The 22,777-nt window shown below is 38.5% G+C and overlaps 1 protein-coding gene across 3 annotated transcripts in view; it reads right to left on the bottom strand.

Moving 5' to 3' along the window:
- Positions 1–350: 350 nt before the first annotated feature.
- The window catches only part of PROS1 (protein S), a 67,862-nt gene continuing 45,435 nt past the window's right edge, over positions 351–22,777 (bottom strand). For all 3 annotated transcript variants that reach the window (XM_084800590.1, XM_084800592.1, XM_084800591.1), the window contains 8 exons: positions 22,418–22,539; positions 20,013–20,128; positions 16,340–16,529; positions 12,770–12,937; positions 11,385–11,553; positions 5,842–5,990; positions 3,864–4,089; positions 351–1,522 (listed from right to left, as the gene is read on the bottom strand). In XM_084800590.1, the coding sequence (XP_084656716.1) occupies positions 1,362–1,522; positions 3,864–4,089; positions 5,842–5,990; positions 11,385–11,553; positions 12,770–12,937; positions 16,340–16,529; positions 20,013–20,128; positions 22,418–22,539 (1,301 nt within the window). In that variant the 3' untranslated portion in view covers positions 351–1,361. The remainder of the gene's footprint in view (positions 1,523–3,863; positions 4,090–5,841; positions 5,991–11,384; positions 11,554–12,769; positions 12,938–16,339; positions 16,530–20,012; positions 20,129–22,417; positions 22,540–22,777) is intronic.

Genomic DNA, 22,777 nt, shown 5'->3' on the forward strand with positions numbered 1-22,777 from the left:
GAGACTTGATACCCTATGAGCATATACAAGGGGAGGTAATCCCCCTCAGGAACAGTCATAGGGGAGGGGAGTAAGGGGAAAATGGGAGGGAGGGAAGAATGGGAAGATACAAGGGATGGGATAACCATTGATATGTAACAAGAATAAATTAATAAAAAAAGGAAAAAAAAGTATGTCACTCTTGCTCTTCTTTCCCTTCTGAGCTCCATTCTGCAACCAACATAACCAGTCACCAAATATTTCAGACTTGCAGACATTCAGCTGGAGTTCTCCTATGCTACCTGAGGACTTAGACGTACATGATGCAATTTTATGCTATGAATTGTTCAAATAAGGAAATTATTCACCTATTTTAAAAATACATAGTGTTTTATTATGTTCCATGTGATGTAAAATATATACAGTAAAATAAAATTCAATTTCTCAGATGACAGAAAAATTTCTGCTACATACCTGAACTGATTGATTCAGGAAGAACAATAAAACAGCTTGCCACATGCAAGTCAGTACCAGCAAATCCTAGACAATTTTACCTCCATACTCCTTTCATTACAAAGATAGAACATACAACAATTTCCAGTTTCCCTCTTATCATTATCCTTTTGTTTAAAATCTACTCTTCATGACTTTTTTAACTTCACCAACCACGTTCAAGCCACCCGTAGCAATTAAAACCCAAAGTGAAAATAACTGTTAATCCCCCCCATGTATTTACTCTCCTCAGCACTGAGAACTGTAGTTTTTCTGATTCAGACCTAGTGTGGCCTATACAGCCTACACTGAGGGATGTGTCCACTCAATGTTCACACTGCTTACAGCATAACCTGATGTCTCTGATAGAAAGACAAAACCAAACTAGGCTCTCCCAACTTCAAGGAATTATTTTGGAATAAAGTTTTGAGACTTTCTACTAAATTCATATGCAGCATGCTATCAACTCTGCCGCTTTGGTAGGCAAAACGCAATAGCAAAATTACAGCATCTATCTGCAACTGTTAACATTTAGTCACATGAGCTTTTGTTTGAGTTTAACTGATTCATCTTCTGAGAAAAAATAGATATTTAAATACTAGTTCAATGATGCTGAATCTTACTTTTAAAACTGAAAAAAATCTAAAGCAGTATCATTTATAGCAAATGCATTGAAACTTAAATTTCCTGTGTGTTTCATTATTTAATTTCTAGACAGCAACGGGAGCAAGACTTTTTAAAAATGTGAATTACATAACAAAAATCTGAAGGATAAAGTACCACATAATATTCAAACATTTCACGTTGCAGGTAACACCTGTCAGATGGCGAGACAAACAGGAGCTTAACTACAACAAGAAAAGAAGTATTATAGGAGCGGAAAACACACTTTAGAAGTTCTTCTGGATTTTCCTAACTGATGGACACGAGTGAGCACTAATGTCATTGTGTTTCGAAACGGCTTCGTCCAGGTCCAGCTGCACACCGTTGATGTTCACTTCCATGCAGCCTCTGTAAAAGGCATTCACCGGGGTGGCACTGAAGGGAATGTCTGTCAAAACAGGGTCTGAGAATTAGTCCTACAAGAAAAATTACTGATGTGGTCCTAGTCACAAAATGCATGTCATGCTCGGTGTTGATCTCAGCGCATCATGAGTTGTGATTTCACAAACACAGTCATTCCCAACCGAACTGAAGGGAAATGTTCACACTCAAAGGGGAGAGAAGAGCATATGCTTATGATGTTCCACATTTACTATAAAAAAAAATGTTGAATTCTCTTTATATTTGAGCAGTGTTTCACTGTAATTAGAGCATCTCTTTAACTCTAAATCCTGGTGTCTTAGAAATCTTTTTTAAAGCCGGGCATGGTAGCGCACGCCTTTAATCCCAGCACTCGGGAGGCAGAGGCTGGTGGATCTTTGTGAGTTCAAGACCAGCCTGGTTTACAAAAGTGAGTTCAGGACAGCCAAGGCTACACAGAGAAACCCTATGGGGGGGGGGGGGGAATCCCTTTTAATCCAGGCATGGTAGGACGTAGTGACACATGATTTTAATTCCAGCACCCAGGAGGCAGAGGCAGGTGACTCTCTGTGAGTTAAAGGCCACTCTGGTCTATAAAGAGAGTTTCAGGACAGTCAGGGCTATTACATAGAGAAACTTTGTCTCTATGTAATAATAATAATAATAATAATAATAATAATAATAATAATAATAATAATAATAATAATAATAATATATCCTGACATCAAATTCAGAATTCTCCATAGAAGAATAATCTATAAAGAGGACTGAAAAAAATGCTCTTAAATAACTTTGTGCCTCTTTTTTGACACTTAAAGTAAATGTTGATGCCGATGTCGTAGGTCCATCATTAAGTTAAACATGAACCTGAGTTTCCTCCAATTTTCCCCATTTTGAAAATGGAACCCCACTATGAAACTGTTAATGTTAGATGCCTAGGAGTTATCCTTTTACCTACCTGTATTTTACTTGTGACATTATACTGACTTCTAGATCTCTACCGAATTCACTGTCTTGAATCATGGATGCTATCACTCTAGTGCAGAAGCTTCCCTATTGTCAAGTGAGCATAATAGTTTCCACATCACCATTCTGAGTGTTAAAATTATTGATACATTTGAGAACACAGTATGGTGTCCAGACTGCCACGCACTGGTCAGTGCAGTGTGGTTATTGACACTGTTATTATCGTGCCCTCAAGCTGTTCCATAGCCTCTGAACTCAAGTGAATTATACCCACCTTCGCTTCCCCTACCCCCTATATTTATTCACCCAGAATTACTTTTGGAAGTTGTAATATTTATATGTAATTCCATTGTTTTAAACATTGTAATGACACCTAGGTCTCCTACAAAAAACTCCTAAGCCAAGTCTATAAGTCACCCAGTTAGTCATTTTATAGACTCATCTTGGGCTCAGTATGCCTTACTCATATTCCCACATCCTGTGATAGCACTCTGACCATTCTACTATATACACTACAGTACCCACTCCTGAAATTGGCTTAAATTCACTTAATCCCTTAAATACCATAGATATGCATATGTACATTTATACATGCATATAGTGTGTGTGTGTGTGTGTGTGTGTGTGTGTGTGTGTGTGTGTGTTTATTCTCTTATTCAGAGATTGTTCCTGGCCCTCATGACCAAGTCAAGTTCTTATTTTCATGCTCTAAACTTGATTTGCAATTGTTCTTCATAGATTCATCCCAATGTTAATGATTTTAATACCTCCTTGATGAGTTGTTTAATGTATGTCTCCTCAACTAAACTTTCGAAGCCTCAGTTGCCAAGACCATAAGTTTCTGCTTATTTGGGTATATGTTCTTAACTGATGAATTAAATACAGAGTAAACAAATAATGGATAAGCAATGAATAAATTAAATAAGTAATGAGATTAAAACATTATCATGAGAATGAAATTAAATGACATTCTTTTTTGGTATATATCAGCAAATATAGGAAAAATCAATTAGTCTCACTTTACCACTAGAAATATATACACCAATAAAATGCTGGTATAAGCCTCCAAAACAAGTGTAAAGGATATCGAAAGTTCTGTCTTCACTTTCAATGCTCGTCACTAAAATTCTATATTTACCAAATAGATGCGATTTGACAAGGCATGGAGGTATATGTCTTTAATCCCAGCACTCAGGAAGCAGAGGTAGGTGGATCTGAGTTCAAGGCCAACCTGGTCTACATTGTGAGTTCCAGGGCAGCTAGACCTATATACAGAAATTTTGTGTCCCCCCCTCCGCCCCCCCCCCCCCGCCGCCAAGAAAAAGGAAGGAAGGAAGGAAAAGAAAACCAAGATGTTCAATTCAAAACATGCTTCTAGAACTGAAGGAAAACTAAACAAATACCTGGAATGCCACCCAGGTAAGTGGCCACAGTCCCTTTCATTGCTTTGTCCAGGACATCGAGTTGCCTTTGAAGATCTTTAGCGTAAACGGCATCTTTTCTAAGTGGGGTCCACAGCTCCAGTCCATTTCTGTTAACGTTACATTTCAGTTGGGATTGCTGGTCAGAGCACAGGGTTAGGGCCTCTATTCGAGCCACCTCTGAATTTCCAACAAATACCAGAATGTCCTAAATAGTAGAACAGAGACTTCATATAAGCAAGCACTGAGGGGCAAGGCACTTAGGAATGGCTTGGTGCTTTTGCAATTCAAAAAACTAAATTTCAACAAGGAAAAAAAAAAAGCACGGAGCCTCAGCTGGATGTGGTGGTGTGCACCTTTAATCTAATGCCAGCAACCCAGAGACAGAGGCAGGCGGATTTCTGTGAGTACAAAGCCAGCCATCTGCAAAGAGTCCAGGACGGCCAGGGCTCTTACACAGAGAAACCCTGTCTCAAAAACACAAAACAAAACAAAAAAAAAAATGGAAATGGATCCTTTACATGTAAATATAAAGTTGTTTTTTAACTTCAACAATTAAATTTCAAACATGCATTAGTTTTACAAGCTCCAGGTTTAATTAAGATGTAAATTTATACTGACTTCTGAATATTCAGTTAAATCAGCTCAGTTGTATCACCAAAAATACCGGAAATTAGAATGATGTGCCCAAGTAATACTTATGTTTAAAAGCCTCCCAAATTTCAAAAGTTACATATGAAAAAGAAAGGGTGAACTTTGTGTTGAGGAAAATTCTGAGTCCTTTAGTATGCATCAAAGAAGAAAATCTTGTCTGTGCCATCCAAGCAATCATATAGGCCAAGGATAATGTGAGTGAAGAGGGCTGAGAAAGAGACCAGGCATTGGGCACAACACATAGAGAGTAGCTGTCGGAAGAGCCTCAACAAAGAAGTGTTCTATTTTTCTGGAATTGTCAAAATATTCAACTTGTTGTGGGCGACCTCTGATGTTAACTTATAGATGGTAAAGAGAAAATAGAAAATGAAACCAAAATAAACAGAGATGCTTTGATGCTTCCCGGATAGTAAATGTACTCTGAAATTGCCTCTTAGGTTAAGATATTTAGGGTGAGTGAAGAGTTTTACTTCCTGACTGGGGATCGCTTCAGGAAACCTTTATCTTTACAAACATTGATATCCTCAGTTCATTAAAAGAGAAGACCAAGTCAGGCATTTTTGGTGATTCCTTTAATCCAAGCACTCCAGAGACAGAAGCAAGTGAACTTCGCCAGCCTGGTTTACATAGTGAGTTCCAGGCCAGCCAGGAATACATACAAAGACAGGGTTGGGGTGGGATGGGGGTTGTTATTTAACAGAAACTCACTTCAAATTACACTTTAATTTGCGAAATAAATCCCATGTTTTGCTGATTACAGTGAAGAAGAAGAAAAAAGAAAAGCAATCTTGGCATGAACAAAAACTTGTTGCAGTGATCAGAGCCGGACCCAGGCAGGAAGCTGTTAGCTGTTAGCACTACTAGAAATTAAAATACTGTAGATCTCCTGACACAGTTTGTGTTTGTTTGTATCTAAGATTTTTCTGCTCTTAATTCCAAAGTGGAGTTAGCAAAAAGAAACCAAGTGGGATAGTTTCAGCTTTCTCTTCTTTTTTCTGATTAACTCGTGAGAGAACAAACAATTACAACTGTATACTAAACAGCTGGGAATGGACTGTTATCACACACTTACTCTGTGTTCAGATATATTCCCCTAAGACTTCACAGATCCTTGATATGAGTGGACTTCTATGCAGTTTGTGATGTCTCCAAGCAGCCTGTGTGAGTCTACCTAACCATAGCTCCAGATGCAAAGGTGTCTCGGTACCCCAATAGCTGCTCCTTCTAGACAATGGAAATCAGCCAGCAAGTAAGGAAAGGAGAGACACATAAAAGAGAAGTTCATCTAGGTTGGAAATAAAGTTACCTGAGAGTTTCCGGAGATGGAGTCCACCAAGGTCAAGGCAAAAGGTACAGTGTTTCCAGAAACCAAAGCAAGCATAACTCCAGTGCCAGTGGATGGGCGAATATTCAAGGTCATGTTTATTTGCCAACCCTCTGCATTGGTTACATTATCTATGTAAAATGAGAAATAAAATTGGGACAGAAAATAATATGGCAATTACAATAGAGAAATAGTAAGTATCAATTATTATAATCTGAATAATATTCAAAGCACTTTCTGAAGCACTAAAGATTTTAATGCCTTTTCTCAATGACATACATCCCCCTTATAAGAAAAACTAAACAGGGTTGTTTTATTTTTAAATGCAAGCAGAGTTCTCATATTTCCATTCTTCCAGGAGGAAAATTCTGTGCTTCAAACTTGCCATGTTCTCTCTCTCTCTCTCTCTCTCTCTCTCTCTCTCTCTCTCTCTCTCTCTCTCTCTCTCTGCCTTTTTGAGACAGAGTTTCTCTGTGTAGCCTTGGCTGTCCTGGACTCACTTTGTAGACCAGTCTGGCTTCAAACTCACTTATATTCGCCTCCCTCTGCCTCCCTGAGTGATGAGGTTATAGGCATGCATCACAGCACCCAGCACCCTGTTTTCTCTTTAAGAACTGTTCATCTCATGCAAATTCACCAATGTTCAGACCTCTGAGAGATTGGACTTTGTAGTACACATTTTGAAGGAAGATTAATAGACTTATTGTATTCTTTCTGAGAAAAAGATATGGTAGCAGAGACATACCATGAGGTCCACAGTTAATTTTCAGATTAGGCTGGGGACTCTTATTCTGTGATAGTCTTGTTTTAATACTTTGAAATGACTAGGCTAGTTATCTACCAAAATAGAGTGCGGGCAATAGACCATATGTGCCTCTATCATCACTTTGTTTTTCACAGGAGACAATAAATATCCAGTGAATTTATCTTTTCAAAGTATAGTCATGCACCTAATAATTATAGTGTGGCCAATGATGGAGTCACATATGACAATGTTCTCCTAAGAATATGTCTCCTGGTGAAGTTATAGTTTGGCTTGCTTTACATAAGTCTATTCTGTGATGTTCGCCAAATGATGAAATTGCCCAGTGACACTGTGATGGTTGGCTTCAATCATCATCGTGACATAACCTATAATTAACTGGGAAGAAATTCTTAGTGAGGGACTGTCTACATTGGATTGGCCTGTGGGCATGTCTGGGGGATTGTCTTAATCAAGTTAACTGATGTAGGAAGACCCAGCCCACTACAGGTGGCAGCATTCCTGACGAAGGTGGTCCTAAACTATAAAAGAGTGGACACATTAAGCTGAGCATAAGCAGACAAGCAAGGGAATATGCATGCATTCTTTTCTTTCTACTCTTCACTATGGATGTGACTAGCTGTTTCAAGTTCCTGTTGCTGTGATTTCCCTACTATGACCTAGGTACTGTAAGCTGAAATAAATCCCTTTCTCATCTAAGTCGCTTTTGGAAATGATACCAGGACAGATACACTTTTCGGAACATAGTCACTCACTAAGGTTCACAAATAACTATCTTAATTAATCTCAAGTACTTTAAAAAATTATAATATAAGTGAAGTCTTCCTCATTTATTGTAAAGTAATGTATGTAACAAATTCCATACACCACTTGGAGTCTTTGAAAGGGTAAAAACAAATGAAGAAGAGTTTTTCTTTTGGCTAACTGTTCTTCCATTAGCTACATGTACGGAGACTACACTTCTCATTATAATTCTTACCCAAAAGAATATATGGAATTACTGTAAAATAAACTAAACAAAGAATATTAAATTCATACTAAAATGATTATTAAAATGGGTGGAAATTATGTTATAACATTAAATATTAGTTATAAAAGTAAGTTGTTTTTAGCCGGGCGTGGTGGCTCACGCCTTTAATCCCAGCACTTGGGAGGCAGAGGCAGGCGGATAGCTGTGAGTTCGAGGCCAGCCTGGTCTACAAAGTGAGTCCAGGACAGCCAAGGCTACACAGAGAAACCCTGTCTCAAAAAACCAAAAAAAAAAAAAAAAAAAAAAAAAAAGTAAGTTGTTTTTAAATTATCCACAAAATAAAGTAATTTTTAGCTACAATGAAACTTTTTTAAATGTCTTTTTCTTGGAAAGATTCTTTTAACGAATCAGGTTCCAGGGAAGGGACCTCCAAGAATCATTGCTGCTTGCTTTTTCCCTCAGAAGCCAAACAAGGACATGAGCTGGAATTGTAACATGAGTTACAATTATGATAGCTACAAACCTGCCCTAATCACACGGATGAGGTGAGATGAAACAGAGGAAAGGCCTGCCTGCCTCCGAGACATCCATAAGGTTAAAGCTATATTCCAGCTGGTCTTGAAATACAGGTTGGCTAACAATTGCAAGGCTAATACAAAGAAAACGCAATCAAAATAATTATTACTGTTAAAAATAATTTGAGTCCTTATTAGCAAGATTCTTTCTGATGCTCATTTTCCTGTAAATAAAATCGCGAAGGATGGGCAATTTGACTTTTGGTAGCTAGAGTTTTAGTTGGAAGCTATTGAGTTCTCTCTTATTACCCTTTCTGCCTTGAACAAAAGGTCTGTCACTCCAATAGCCAGCCAGACTAACCTTGTGCCAGCACCAGCTATTTAAACACACTGAATAGATTCTGTGCGATAATTAAACAACAACTGTAGCTAATTGCTTAGCTTTGGAAGGTACAGCCCCTCGACCAGGGCTGTTTTGCTATTACAGCCCTCACTGAACTCCAGATGACCTTGTAATGATTTCCACTTAGACCAGAGTAGGGGCGCTGACCCTGGTAGGCAAGCAGATAAACTTAGAAGGCCAGCACTAAAGAGCCAGTGCTGTGATTGGTGGGGAGGATCCTACTGCCCCTGTAGAAGCAGGCTGTTTAGCTTATTGTGCTATTTCCTCTGGTGCTGAAACAGCAAGACTAGCAAAAGGCTTCTCTGAAGTGATCTTTTCTCGCCTACTTGTACCAGTGTTGCAAACAACGTCAAGGCAACAAGGCAGAGGTAGTTGGCACTACAGTGGCAACAGGAACAACAGAAGCGTCGCCAACAGCAAGACTAGCCAGAAAACCAGCAAGGCAAGCAGCTGCTTGAGAGATGAAGAAGAAGCAGCTGAACAGTAAGAGAGTAGCCAGGGCACGGACAGGCAATGGCAGAAGCAGAGAGGGTGGAGAACTGAAGATGATGGTTAGAAGGCTAGAAACAGCTGAAAACAAGGCCCTTCACACCACGGTTGCTAAAGGGTCCCAGACAGCCCAGAGCCAGGAACTGTAGCATCAGCTGCTGTTAAGGGTGGTGGAATGTCAACGTCCCATGTTGTGATTCCAGAGCTAAGGGCCCTCGTCCTCAAAGCCGACAGAAAAGTTGTAACGCTAAATGGCGTTGCCCATTGCTGCCCTCCCACTGCCACCGTTAACTACTGTCAAACACTAAAGGATGAAAAGCTGCCAAGGATCAGGGCTTGCGGAGCTTTTCATTGCCCGCCCTTGATTTCCACGAAGACAGAGCAAAGATCTCAGTTAGCCTGTTGCAAACAGGGTCAGCTTCCTGGGTACCTGCTTTACCCTAAGTAAAAGCTGACCAATGATCTGCCCACCACTAAGATTGAACAGCCAAGTCAGATGCAGATATCCTATATAAGTCTGAATTCCTAATTTGCACAAAGCGACCTGAATAGGAGCTACAGGCAAGAATCTTTCCTACATCAATACACCTATACCTCTGTTCCAGGGCCTGCTACCTGGCTCACTGATGGTCAGCACTGCATCTTCCATCCAGCTCTCGCAGATAGGCTGACAAAAAAAATCAGTGCCTGCGCCCCTTAGGGTCCAGAGTCCTGTACCTTTTGTCTGGATCCAAGAACCTGATTAGGTCACACAAGTAAACACTACTAATATATGGAGAGGTATTTAACTTTAAGTAGAAATATAGAAAAATGATATTTTAAAAATATAAAACTTAAAATTGATCTCTCAGATTAGAAAACTATTTTGACAATGAACTTTCTCCTTTTACTAAGAGTTGAAATTAGTAATCTTTAGAAGAGACTGTAACCAGACCTGGGATAATTATATATCTGTAGGGACTTTGATGGAGGAAATCTAACTCTAAAATTCTCTCATACACGAACTGCAGGATGTATATTTAGAGTTGTTCACAGCAGGCTATTTGTGAAGGCGCACAGAGAGTTTACTATGACCCCAATCTGATAAGACTTTGTACTCTACTTACAAAACTAAAAATAAATAAATAAATAAATATACGCATGCACACACACACACACACACAAAAAACAAAAACAAAAACTAATACCTAGTAAACCAGCTCCTAACCAAACAGAAACTTGAATTGTATTAGCACACTTTCCAAAGCTATTAAAAAGTAATATGTGAACCTAGGTGATATATTTTTTTTAAGAAGCAATTTATTTGGCTCACCATTGTAGAGGCTGGACATCTACAAAGCTCTTGTGAGGCTTAGGAGAGATGGCAGGACCAGTACAGGGGGAAAGATCTCAGGAAGGGAAATGATTCCAGGGAATTGGGCCCTTCCCAAAAGGCTTTGCTCTTTATACCCGCCCCCAGCCCCGCCCCCCACCCGCCACCAAGTACTAACTCAACCAGTAACTCAAATCCTCACTAAATTGACCAACATCTCATGTCAATAAGAGCTTAGCAAAGGAGCAGTGTGCTCTTTCCAGACACAAGTAGTATTCATCTCAGCCTCTACGGTACCATGTAAAATACCCACCCCCAAACCAAAACACATTAAGACACATAAGAAGACAACATACAATAAAGATACAACATGATCCAGCCTACAGGAACACAGATGCTGCAACTTAAAATTAGTATTATGAAGGCTGATGAGTGGTGATGCACACACCTTTAATCCCAGCACTTGGGAGACAGAGGCAGGAGGATCTTCGAGAGTTCAAGGCCAGCCAAGACTACAAATCAAGTTCCAGGCCAACCAGGGCTGCTACACAGAGAACCCCTGTCTTAAAGAACTAATAAATAAAAATAAAAAAGAAAGAAAGAGGAAAATAAAAAGAACAAATAGTAGTATGAGTATATTGAAGGCTCAGGGTGAGCTACACAACATGTTTACATACATAGACAATCTCAGCAGAGGCAGGAATTTTAACACAGATCAACAGAAATGATAGAAGTGAAAAGCAATGGCTTCTATGCATTGATTAGTGAACTCAAACTGACTACAGAAGCAGTGAACTTTAAAACTGGCCAATCGAATCTATCCACAATGAACCTGGCTATATGCCAGTAAACTCCAAATAACAATAAGTATTAATAAGCATATTTAACTGTGATTATGTTTTCCCCCTAAAATACCTGAATATTTCACAAGAAGTATTTAGCCACACAGATAAGACAATGCCTATCACAACAGCCACTAGCTCGGTGATGCTAACAGAATAACTCATTGCAGCTTGTCAAGCGATGCATTTAATGATTAATGAGAAAAGAGAAATATCACAGGAGTCACTTACTATAATCTATGCTGAACTGAGCAATTCCAGAACCAGGGTAGTAGGATCCCTTCTCCACCGTGATGAAGCAATGCTTATTTTGTTTTCCTTGAATAATTTCCTTTGCACCCAAAGCTCCTTGTTTCATCAAATTCCAGCCTCGTATGCATCCATCCAGGCGAGGATTAATCTAAGGCAGCAAGATATAAGTCAATGAGTACCTTGTAAGCTTTCATAGAAATGATAAACGGCTTTAATTGGTTGTTAGTCTAGGTTGAATTTGGATGGAAAACACTTTCTTTGGTAGCTTATTAAAATACTTTTAATTGGATGTAAATTTTCCATTCTGATAGATAGTACTTGTCCATAAAATGACACTATAGCGCTGCAGGTCTCCAGAGGATCCGGATGATAGTTACAACCTGAGGTCCTACCTGCTTCTCCTACCTCATGCACATGCAGCAGTGATTTCTCTCTAGGGCTGATGGAGTGGCCCTGAGCTCTGAGCTGCTTCTTGTCCTCTTTTGTGTGCATTTACAACATAGGTTCATGAGGCCCATGCAGATTCTAATGCCCTTCAGGAACATTCTTCAGGCTTCACCAAAGCAGCCAGCCAACTACAAGATGCATGGTAGCCACCTTATAAATGGTTGGGTCTTTCTGAATAATTTGCTTTCCCATTAAAGCACCATAATTCATCAATTTCAAGCTTTTGAATTATGGATTTTGGCATGGTTTAGCTAATTCAATTTAGTATCACATAGAAATCTATTAAAAGTTAAAGCAACTGTATGAGTTGTGAAGAGAGAAAGAAAGATATCTTAAAGGTAGATAAACCAGATCACAGGGCCATGAATGCAAGTGACATCTTTTAAACTCTTCAAAGGTGATGATTAATTTCTTGAACTCTATTCAACGGTTATTTGAGGAGCACTGTATTTAGAACATTATATTCATCTGTTGTAACTAGCATTTTTTATAATATGTTCCATACACCTTATGTGCCTCCAAATTTAAGTCTTAAAGGAAAGCTAGGAAAGTTCTATTATATATACATATATAATATATAAATATATTTGGGTTTAAATGTATGTTTTTGTATACTTAATGGCTGAGTGTAAAATATTGCAATGTGAACACAGGGCTGACAACTTCAGAATTTAGAAAACCCATTGCTTAATGAACAATGCAGCAATTTAAATGGACACAAAACCACAATGGTCATTTTTATTTACTTATTTATTTATTTTAGTTTCCTTACTATAATTTTAGTGGTCTAAAGTTCTTTTCCCATGTTCAATACAAATTGTCGGACTTGGTATATTTACCAAATTGCTTCCATCAAGTGTCATGAAAACACTTGTCATTGAACCTATAATAGATAAAGAATTCCAGCTAATCATTACCGGTTTAATGAGTGCACTTTCAACTTGCCGGGGTAATCCTGCAAAGTATATTTTGGTGTCCAGAAATCCATCTGTGGGTTTAAAAAGGCTCCCGAGTTTATTTATGTTCATCATGGCTTCTTTAGCTATTTTAATGCTAACACTGTCATCTAATTCTTCCACAGACACCTACAATTAAAAAGACAAAGCAAACATCACTGCATAGCCATTTGAAATACTAGATTAAAAAAACATATTGGAGAGCATAATTGTGATAAGGGTGATAAAAACACATTTTAAGATGATAGAACTTGATCTCAAATTAAATGTACCTCTTACTTAAAAAATAATTATTCATATTTTAATCCCTTTATGCAATAAAGTAAAGTGTCAAAAAGAAACATGAGCCTCTTTCCCTGAGGAAAATTTTAAGTACTCTTAGTTTGTAACTGATGCATACACAATCGATAAAACAATACGTTTTTTCATATAAATTACAAGAAATCAGTAATGCCTAGCATTCTGTGTGGCGCATACAAAGTCTTTCAAAGTCTAAAATTTAGTACTTAAAAATCAAATGCTTGCTTTAAAAAATGGTTGAAAGTGATAGCATGAAAAAAAATGTCATCCTAGACAATGTGAAGACGGTTCACATAAGACTGCTGCACTCACCTGCAAAGGCTGACCAATCAGCAACAGAAAGCAAACAATAGCACGTAAGATGTAAAACTGTTCCTATTTTCTTTGACCAATATAGATTTCTTGGGAATTAATTGCTAGTTACTTGAGTCTTTTAGCTGTCACACATCTCCATTATAAGCAGCGTTTGATTTTTGAAGTCTATAAGCCACATCGATATTTTCACGATATTATTTTGCATTTTTCTGTGTGTGTGTGCATGTGTGTGTGTGTGGGTGTGTGTGTTTAAATAAAAGCTTGGCCATAATTCAAGACACATGCTTCTATTTCATGTGCCTGTACACGTGACCCCTGTGAGTTGAAATTTGCATGCATAAGCTGGGCTTATTTGTAACTCTAGTTATACATTACTTGTATCTGCGGAGTCACATTACTGAAGTGATTCCCAATTTAAAAGCAGGAACATAATTTTGAACAAAGATTTACAATAAAAATCATCCCAGAATGCATCTGCTTCTCCTCATCCCATTATGAGCACACCAACCAAGGCTAGAGTCTTCTTTGTCCGGGGTTGCTGCAATGCTCTCTCAACCTCTGCCCTACTCTCCACTGACTAGTTTCCAAAAAGCCATCAGATTTTGATCCAAATTATTCCTTAAAATGTAAATCGCATTCTGCCACTTCTCAAAACTGACCTAGGGACTGACTTCCCACATAGCATAAAATCTATGTCTTCACTGTGGTCCCCACTTTTATCCAGGTGGCCATATTACAGACCTCAGTTCTAACTTCATTAAAAACAAAACAAAACAAAACAAAAAACTATTCTTCTCCGATTCCAATGCACCTACACTCGTCTTTTTGCTGTCAAACACATCCTCCCCACAAGACTCGCAATGTGCTGTTCACATTGCACAGAGTCATTTTAGAATCTCGCCCATAGATTTCAGGACTAGCTCTCTCAAGCCTCTGCCTAGAAGCAATCCTGTCAGGTTCACCTCTTTGCTTCCACAAGCTCACTGACTGCGTGCACACTCGGGGTCACACTGCTGCCTTGCCTCGCTTTCCTTTTTCTTCCTAGCATCAGTAAGCACCCGACACATTGTATCTGCAGTTTGCCACGCAGGGTTAGAACGAAAGCTTTATGTGAGCCACGAGGGCTTTATTCCTCGCTCTCGCCTTACCTTGTAGAATAAGGATTAGCAAATACAGAGCTCAATAAATGTCTGCTGATCATACAAAGTAGGTGACAAAATCACTTATAAAGCAGCATTTTTGCCTTATGCATTAGCCACGATGACTATTTAATCTCTACACAGCCTACACAGTTCTTACAAATTATAAAACAATTCTGGATCTTGTGTTTAAATTTTAATTTATTTTAAAAATATATTTCGGAAAATTTTAAATAATTTAAAATTAAGGAAGCAAATGCTAGCAAATAAATATTATCCCATTTATAGACACATTTAAATGAATGCTTTTCAATAAAAATGACACGCAAGCATGAGGACCTGAGTTTGCTTCCCTAACACACAGCTGATTGCTATGATGTTTGCTAATAATTCCTGTGCTGAGGAGGCAGAGACAGACAGATGCCTTGAATCTGATGGCCAGTTAGCCTTGCCAAATCAATGAGCTTCAAGTGAGAGACCTCATCTCAAAAGCTAAAGTAAAAAGCAAGAGGATTTCTAGGACCCTCTGGATCCTACTGTTTCCCCATTCTCCCATGCTTCTCTCACCTAGAGTTCCAATAGGATATCCTCCCCTCTGTCTCACTTTTATGGTAAGTGACTTTCATGGGACATAGCCCTTGGGCTATTGTCCAGATATAAGTGAGTATATACCATTTGACTCTTTCTGTTTCTGACTTTCACACGAACTCTGGTGCCCCATATTTGACCACATCCCCTGGATGGGGAGGCCTGGTGGCACTCAGAGGAAGGATAGCAGGCTACCAAGAAGAGACTGGATACCCTATGAGTATATACAGGGGGAGGAGGTCCTCCTCAGTCACATATGGGAGGGGAATAAGGGGAAAATGGGAGGGAGGGAGGAATGGGAGGATACAAGGGATGGGATAACCATTGAGATGTAATATGAATAAATTAATAAAATATACATAAAAAGAAAGCAAGAGGAAGATAGCAGACCTCAGACTAAGTACATATATGCACAAGCAGTCGAATATGCCTGCACACGTACTTCCATACACGCACGCACACACACACATATGCATGCACACACATATTATATAACTCTTACATAGGATGATTTAACTTGAAACATCACTAAGTACTAGCTTAACAACTATCACAAATACTGACTATAAACCATGGAACAAAAGCTGCTTCCCCCATCATCAACATGCTTACTTCTCACTCTTAACAAGGGGTAATCTTTTGTCCAAGAAAAGTCCCATTTTTAATTAAACTGTTTAAAAAGGCATCTTCAATGATTAACAAAAAATTCCTAGAGTTATATATGAAAATGGTAAAGTACTCTGGTTACTAAATCTCCTAAGTATATGCTATTTGTTCAAAGTTGGTTACTTATCTATGTACTTATATTTAAAACTGAATTAACTTTCTTTGGTATTGTTCTATACACATTTCTCTAATTAAAAAATGCTCATGACAACTAAGGGTTGTTTTCTTTGATCGTAGAACTCTTTATATTAACTGTGCCTGCTAATGATTCCTAACCTACAGGGCAGACTCAATATTCTCCCCCAAAAGCAGTTACTAAAAGAGTAAAAATTTTAAAACAGAGCAGTTCAAATAAATAATCAGGAAAAGGCTTTCAGGTGTCTACTAGGAGTTTGTAAAGTGCACATCACATGACAGTGGTTGACCCAATATATTTTGGGTTGCAACCACTTGACAATCAGATTATAATGTTCCAAAAAGTGCATCAAAGTAAGGAGATTAATTTATGGAATCCCAAACATACCATATTCCATATACCATTGTTAATAACATTGCCTCCAGTTGTGATTTGGGTTGAAAATTCATTCTTAAACTGAACTTCAATCTTTCCATCACGTAGTGCAATCAAGAGCCAATTTGAGTGATCGAGAGACTCTGCATACAGTATGATGCCCTCTGAATCGTATGTCCGAAAATCAAATTCAGCTGAAAATCTAAGCAAAGAGACATGTTTCTTGTGAGGAATTCAGAAGGGTAAATGATCTCCCCAGTACACATACCTTGAACTGGCAAAGAGGAGAAAAAAAATTTCCCTGAGATTAAAAAAAAAAAAGAAGAAGAAGATTTAAAAGAGCACCATTAAAATTTTCATACCTTGTCCCCGGCTCCGTATATGTTTCAAAACCTATGCTTTATTGACCATTCTTGGAGTCCTTTTCTCAATGAATTGATACTTTGGTAATTTTTTTCACTTATGGTATATGTTTTGAAGGCATCCTTTAGATACTAGAATGTACATATATTCAGGAACATTTTATACACTCCAAATGCAAGAGTAAGAGAGATGAGTGTGTGTGTGTGTGTGTGTGTGTGTGTGTGTGTGCGCGCGCGCACGCAAGCGTGCATGCAGTACACAGACATTCACTGAATCTACCAGTAAAAGATGTTACAATGGCACATTTGTTTTATCTAGCAAAAGGCATATGCTCCTGATAATTTCAATATGCTAGAAAAGGAACAGTCACAAGACTCCACAAGATAGCTGTCTGAAGATTAAAAATAGAAGTAATCCTTTTTTTCTTCTTCTTCTTTTTGGTTTTTCGAGACAGGGTTTCTCTGTATAGCCTTGCCTGTCCTGGACTCACTTTGTAGACCAGCCTGGCTTCGAATTCACAGCGATCCATCTGCCTCTGCCTCCCGAGTGCTGGGATTAAAGGTGTGCGCCACCACGACCGGCAGAATTAATCTTTCATATAATCATTAAAAAGAAGCAGTGTGGCTCTGCATTACCCCAGGACCGGACTGTGAGCCTGACCAAAATGATGTTACCATGCAGAACTCTGGTTCTATCACAGTAGCTGCCCTGAGCACTCTACATAACACACCAAGTTCATGAGAGACACCATCAGAGTGGTGTGTGCCTTTCTCCTTAATGGAAGCAGGCCACTGTGTGTCTTGAGATCTCCAAAGACAAAAAGGACCTGAGTTCATTAGGAAGAGGGTAGGAACATACAGTAGTGCCAAAAGGAAGCCAGGGAGCTGAGTAAGGGCTGAGCCACCATGAGGAAAATGGCTGCCAGGAAGGACTGAGGCCCCTCTTTTCAGGTGCATAAAACGTTTCACAGAAAAGACAGAAGGAATTGAAAAAGGGAAGAAGGGAAAATGAAAAGGCAGAAAGGAAGAAAGAAAGAGGGAAAAACTTTCCAAATATTGTAATAGCATACATCACTGAGGTAGGATGCATGAGAATTAAGCATAGCATACAGAGTCTAGATAGTTGTTGGGGGGCTGTGTACTCTGATAATGATTGTTATCAAGATGTTGGCCATGTGTACGGTGTAGCTATTTCAGCAAGGAATATCTTATAGATGCTGGGTGCTGACTGAGTGCCTGCCTGCACTTAGAATGTGTTAATGAGAATCAGCAGGAAGAGCCCTAAGGGACTTGCTAATAAAAATATTTGTAAAACAAAAGCAAATTGGAAAAAGGAAAAAAGAGTCATATAACTATCATGTAAACTAAGTAAAGAATTTGAGTTAAAGACTCAGGACTTCCGGTTGTTGTTAATAAGTCAACAAAAAGATTTAAAGCCTTTATTGCATCTTAATAGTTACAAAGGCAGTATTTGTAGATGGAACAGATCCTCCTCAAAGGGCAAGGAAACCAAGCAAAACAAATATTCCCATACTCTGAATTTCCAGGTAAATAATCTGAAAGAGATAAAACGTGAAGCCCGGCATGGTGGTGCATGCCTTTAATCCCAGCATTCAGGAGGCAGAGGCAGGCGGCCTGATCTACAAAGCGAGTTTAGGACAGCCAAGGCTACACAGAGAAACCCTGTCTCAAACAAACAAACAAACAAACAAAACACACACACAGAGAGAGAGAGAGAGAGAGAGAGAGAGAGAGAGAGAGAGAGAGAGAGAGAATGTGAACTCTGCTGGATGGATAACACTAATAGAAATGCACTGACCTGTTTATATTTTTTTAAAGGAAAAAAAAACATTTTTCTTGGCATAAGGATGTATGTCCTTTCTCAGAACTGCCTGAGCATTTGGCTGATGAAAAATGAACTATCTTGCCAAAAACTAAATCTGTGTTTGGTCACGATCTTCCAGAAGTTGATCCCATTATGGAGATAATTTCCTTTTCTTTGTAAAATAAAACTAAATGGTATTTCAAAGCATCGTGTTCTGCATATGTTCTTCCTGGAATACATCATTGCATCCTGACTCATTACATTGGGGATCAATTTATTCAGTTTCAAAAGTATCGTAGAGTTGAAAAAAGACAGAATTTGTCAACATTTGGCAGAGCAAAGGGAAGCAGTTGGTTATGGAAAACAGAGGTGAAGAGATTTGCTTTAAGCAAGCCACTTTATAAATATTCATCAAGCTGTGCCTTTAATATGTAATGTATGAAAGATATTACACCTCTGAAAGTGCAAAGTAAATAAATCAATGAAGAAACTAAGAATACTGGGGAAAGTGTTTTGCTAATTCTGATCCAATGTTAGGTATCAAGTTAGAATGAGTTGTCATAAAGAAATAAATAATGTGAATGTAAATACAGCTATCTTGCCACAGTTTTCTCCCTCATCTTCACTGTTCTTATAGCAAGTTTGGATTTCTAATAATGTTAGTCACTAGAAAATAATATTTGTGGTAAAACCAGATACTGAGGGAAAAGGGAATGTCCAAGAAACACTCACTTAACTGAATCTTAGACATTTTTGTTATTGTTGTTGATGTTTTGGTTTGGTCTGGTTTTTGGTTTTTTTTTTTAAGGACAGGGTTTCTCTGTGTAGGCTTGGCTGTCCTGGAATCACTTTGTAGACCAGGCTGGCCTTGAACGCAACATCAATTTGCCTGCCTCTGCCTCCCGAACGCTGGGATTAAAAGCATGGGCCACCATGGCCTGCTCGAATGTTAGAAGTTTTAATGCTTGTCCATGCAAGACTTCTACACATACAGTTAAATTGATAAGTGAGTAAATCCCATTTCCCAAAGTCAATCTAAGGACAAGAACAAGAGCTAAGTTATTCAAATTGCCAAACTACGTAATCATTTATTTCTTAAGACTATTACCCAATGCTCAAACCATTCTGTTAATTTTTATCATTAGTTTTGAATGTAGTGACAGTCCATCGATACACTCATTTTTTTTTTTTACTTAATTTTTATAATGTTTAAGAGAAGAGTGAAAGTTTCTCAAGTAGGCGAGATCACCTTCCCTAGCTTCTTAGTCAATGCATAGCCATTGGGAAGCAGAACATGATGGGCGAATGTGAGCCTGCGTTTGTAAAGTCAGCCTTGGTGAATTTAAAAGGGCTCTTGTATGAAAATTATATGTGAAAAGATCATCTAAATGATAATATTCCAAGGTTATCACACTGAAACAAGTCTACAGCTGTTCATTTTCCATCTTCTGTCCTCGACTGTTTAAGCTACAAATTCGCACTGACATTGGTTCCTCACCTGGTGACTTCTGGCAATCGAAATTTGAGATATAAGACAACTCCTGCAAACTGCTCGGCCAAGTATAATAATTCATAATTTCTTTTAAGGTCCAAGGAAAGGCACACCGGAATACCCTGGAGAAAAGAAAATGTGTGGATCACTGTCTGCTCTTTGTCTTCTTTCTTTTGTTCCCAAAATAGCCTCTGAAACAATCTCGCATTTAAATGTCTTTGCAAACGACAATAGCTATCTTCCATTTCCTTGCAAAACCCTTGCATGAAGCCTCCAAAAATATGTGAGGGAGGGGGCTTAGATTATCTTTAGTATTTCTTTCACACACCTCAGTGCTAAACACAAACTTTTTCTTCAAGTCCCAACAAGTATGTCTTCAATAAACTGTACAGTGCCTTGCATTATTTATATCTGAAAATTATTCATTTGATTAAGAAAAAAATTGTGAGCAAAAATGTGCTATCTGGATACTCAAGAGAATACTGACAACTCAGGAGGGAATAAACCTAAGTTAGCATCACAGTCTCTAAGAAATTTGCATGAAAATGATTTGAAGTCATGTGATTTTTAATCAAATATTTGTTTCTTAAAGCTGAACAGAAACATTAAAGTAAAAAGTTGCCTAGAGATGAAATTTTAAAAACAGCGAATAATATTTTCCAATGAATTCTGCAGTTATTAGAGCGCCAGAAAGAAAAAAAAAATCATAACCATTCCAAGGTGAAATACTGAAATAATTAGAAATTAAACTATAATATAAGAAATTCTACTACATGGCCTTTCAATTGAGTAACCTCAGAAATACTACAATAACCTCCTAATTTTTCTTCACATGAATAGTGTGGTTAATTGATTGATTGATTTTTCTGTGCATACCTTTACTCATCTCTGTCGTGTGTGTGTGTGTGTGTGTGTGTGTGTGTGTGTGTGTGTGTGTGTGTGTGTGTGTACATATAGTTATAACTATACACAGTGAAATCATTACTTAGGAATTTTAAACAGTCTGCTTCATAATATATAATTTCACCTTTACATGTTTTAAAATGCAAGACTAGAAAGGATCACTAGCATGTGTGCCTTATTATTTCTAAAAGAAAAAAGGAAGGGAGGTGAGGAGGGGGTCAATGCTGACTTATTTATTCAATAAGGAAAAAATTAAAACTTTTCTTCAAATTGATTTCTTAGGACAATTATACATTAAATATGAGTGTTGAAAAGTGTGTTTGAGACACACTGATGAGCACAAGTGTACCCTGACTTATGATACATTTAATGTCACTAAATCGTCTTGGGACAAATTTGTTTCCGCTAGAAAGTTTATGAACTCTTATAAGCACAAACAGGCAATGGGCAAACTTGCTAGAATGTAATACAGAGGGATACCAGAAAATGTTATCACTCGAATTTCTATGTAACATTCTTTTAGTGGAACTGGAGGACATTGGAGATGGATGCTTTCTTCATAAAAAGCCCCTGGTAAAGCCAAAGACTAGAACTGACAGACTTTAATTGGTCGACGGAGGAGTGAGATCTGAGACTGGGAGGAGACATGTCACTATGAATAGCAGAGAGGTCATTACTTGATAACTATCTAAAGGTGATACCAGGATCCTAACACTTCATAAAGGATAACTATCTGTCTGGGGGCTCTCTGATAAAGAACAAAGGCATGCCATCGCCCTCTCAAGGAAGAGTCAACCAAACAGGCCTGCCAGTCACCTGGGCATGAAAAGGGCACTCAGGTTCTAGAGATTTTATAAGTCTTAGAAGAAGGGGGAGGAGGAGAGGAGGAGGAAAAAGAGAAGGAGGAGGGAGGGAAGGAGGAGGAGAAGGAGGAGGAGAAGAAGAAGAAGAAGAAGGAGGAGGAGGAGGAGGAGGAGGAGGAGGAGGAGGAGGAGAAGAAGAAGAAGAAGAAGAAGAAGAAGAAGAAGAAGAAGAAGAAGAAGAAGAAGAAGAAGAAAGATTAAAGTGCACGTGTAGCTATCCTGAACTCACGTTGTAGACCTATCTGGCCTCAAACTCACATCAATCTGCCTTCCTCTGCCTCCCAGGTGCTGGGATTAAAGGTATGCACCACCATTCCTGGCCTGTTTCCCTACTCTATAGTAAATCCCTATTGTCCACATTGTTTTCTCTATTTCAACTGATTTCTTTCAGTGGAGATCAACAGTCTAGGAACCAGGGATCCTGGTAACACCTGGATCTCTCATTTCAGAAAAGAGGTAAGAAGTCTTGGTTTTGGTTTTGGTTTTGGTTTCTTCTCGTTTCTCTGTGTAGCCCTGGCTGTTCTGGAACTCTGTACACCAGGCTAGCCTCAGAGATCCTCCTGCCTCTGCCTCACAGGTGCTGGGCTTAAAGGTGTGGACTACCATGGCCAGCTTGGTAGGAAGTTTTGAGTTTAAAAGGTTTACCTCACAGCTCTTCTGATCTTGGGCGAGTTTGAATCCTTTCTTCCCATCACAGTAACAAGAGTAGCCTCCAGGGTAGTTGACGCACAGCTGGGCACACATGTTCTCGGAGCACTCATCCACATCTGAGGGGGGGAAAAGAAGAACCTTCACAGCTGTTCAATGTTCAACCAAATAAGCACAGACGTAGTTCCTCAGGAAACAGAAGAGCTATGACAGCATATCTAAATATTTGACCTCAAAATTTAAAGCATTCCATGTGCAATTTTTACATATGTCTTCCAACCATTTTTTTTATAATTTTCAATAATTAGTGATAGTGTAGTAACTATGCTAATTTTCTGATTTTCAACTTAAAAAAGA

Source organism: Acomys minous (assembly GCF_964271855.1).
Source record: "Acomys minous genome assembly, chromosome: 11".
Classification (NCBI taxonomy): domain Eukaryota; kingdom Metazoa; phylum Chordata; class Mammalia; order Rodentia; family Muridae; genus Acomys; species Acomys minous.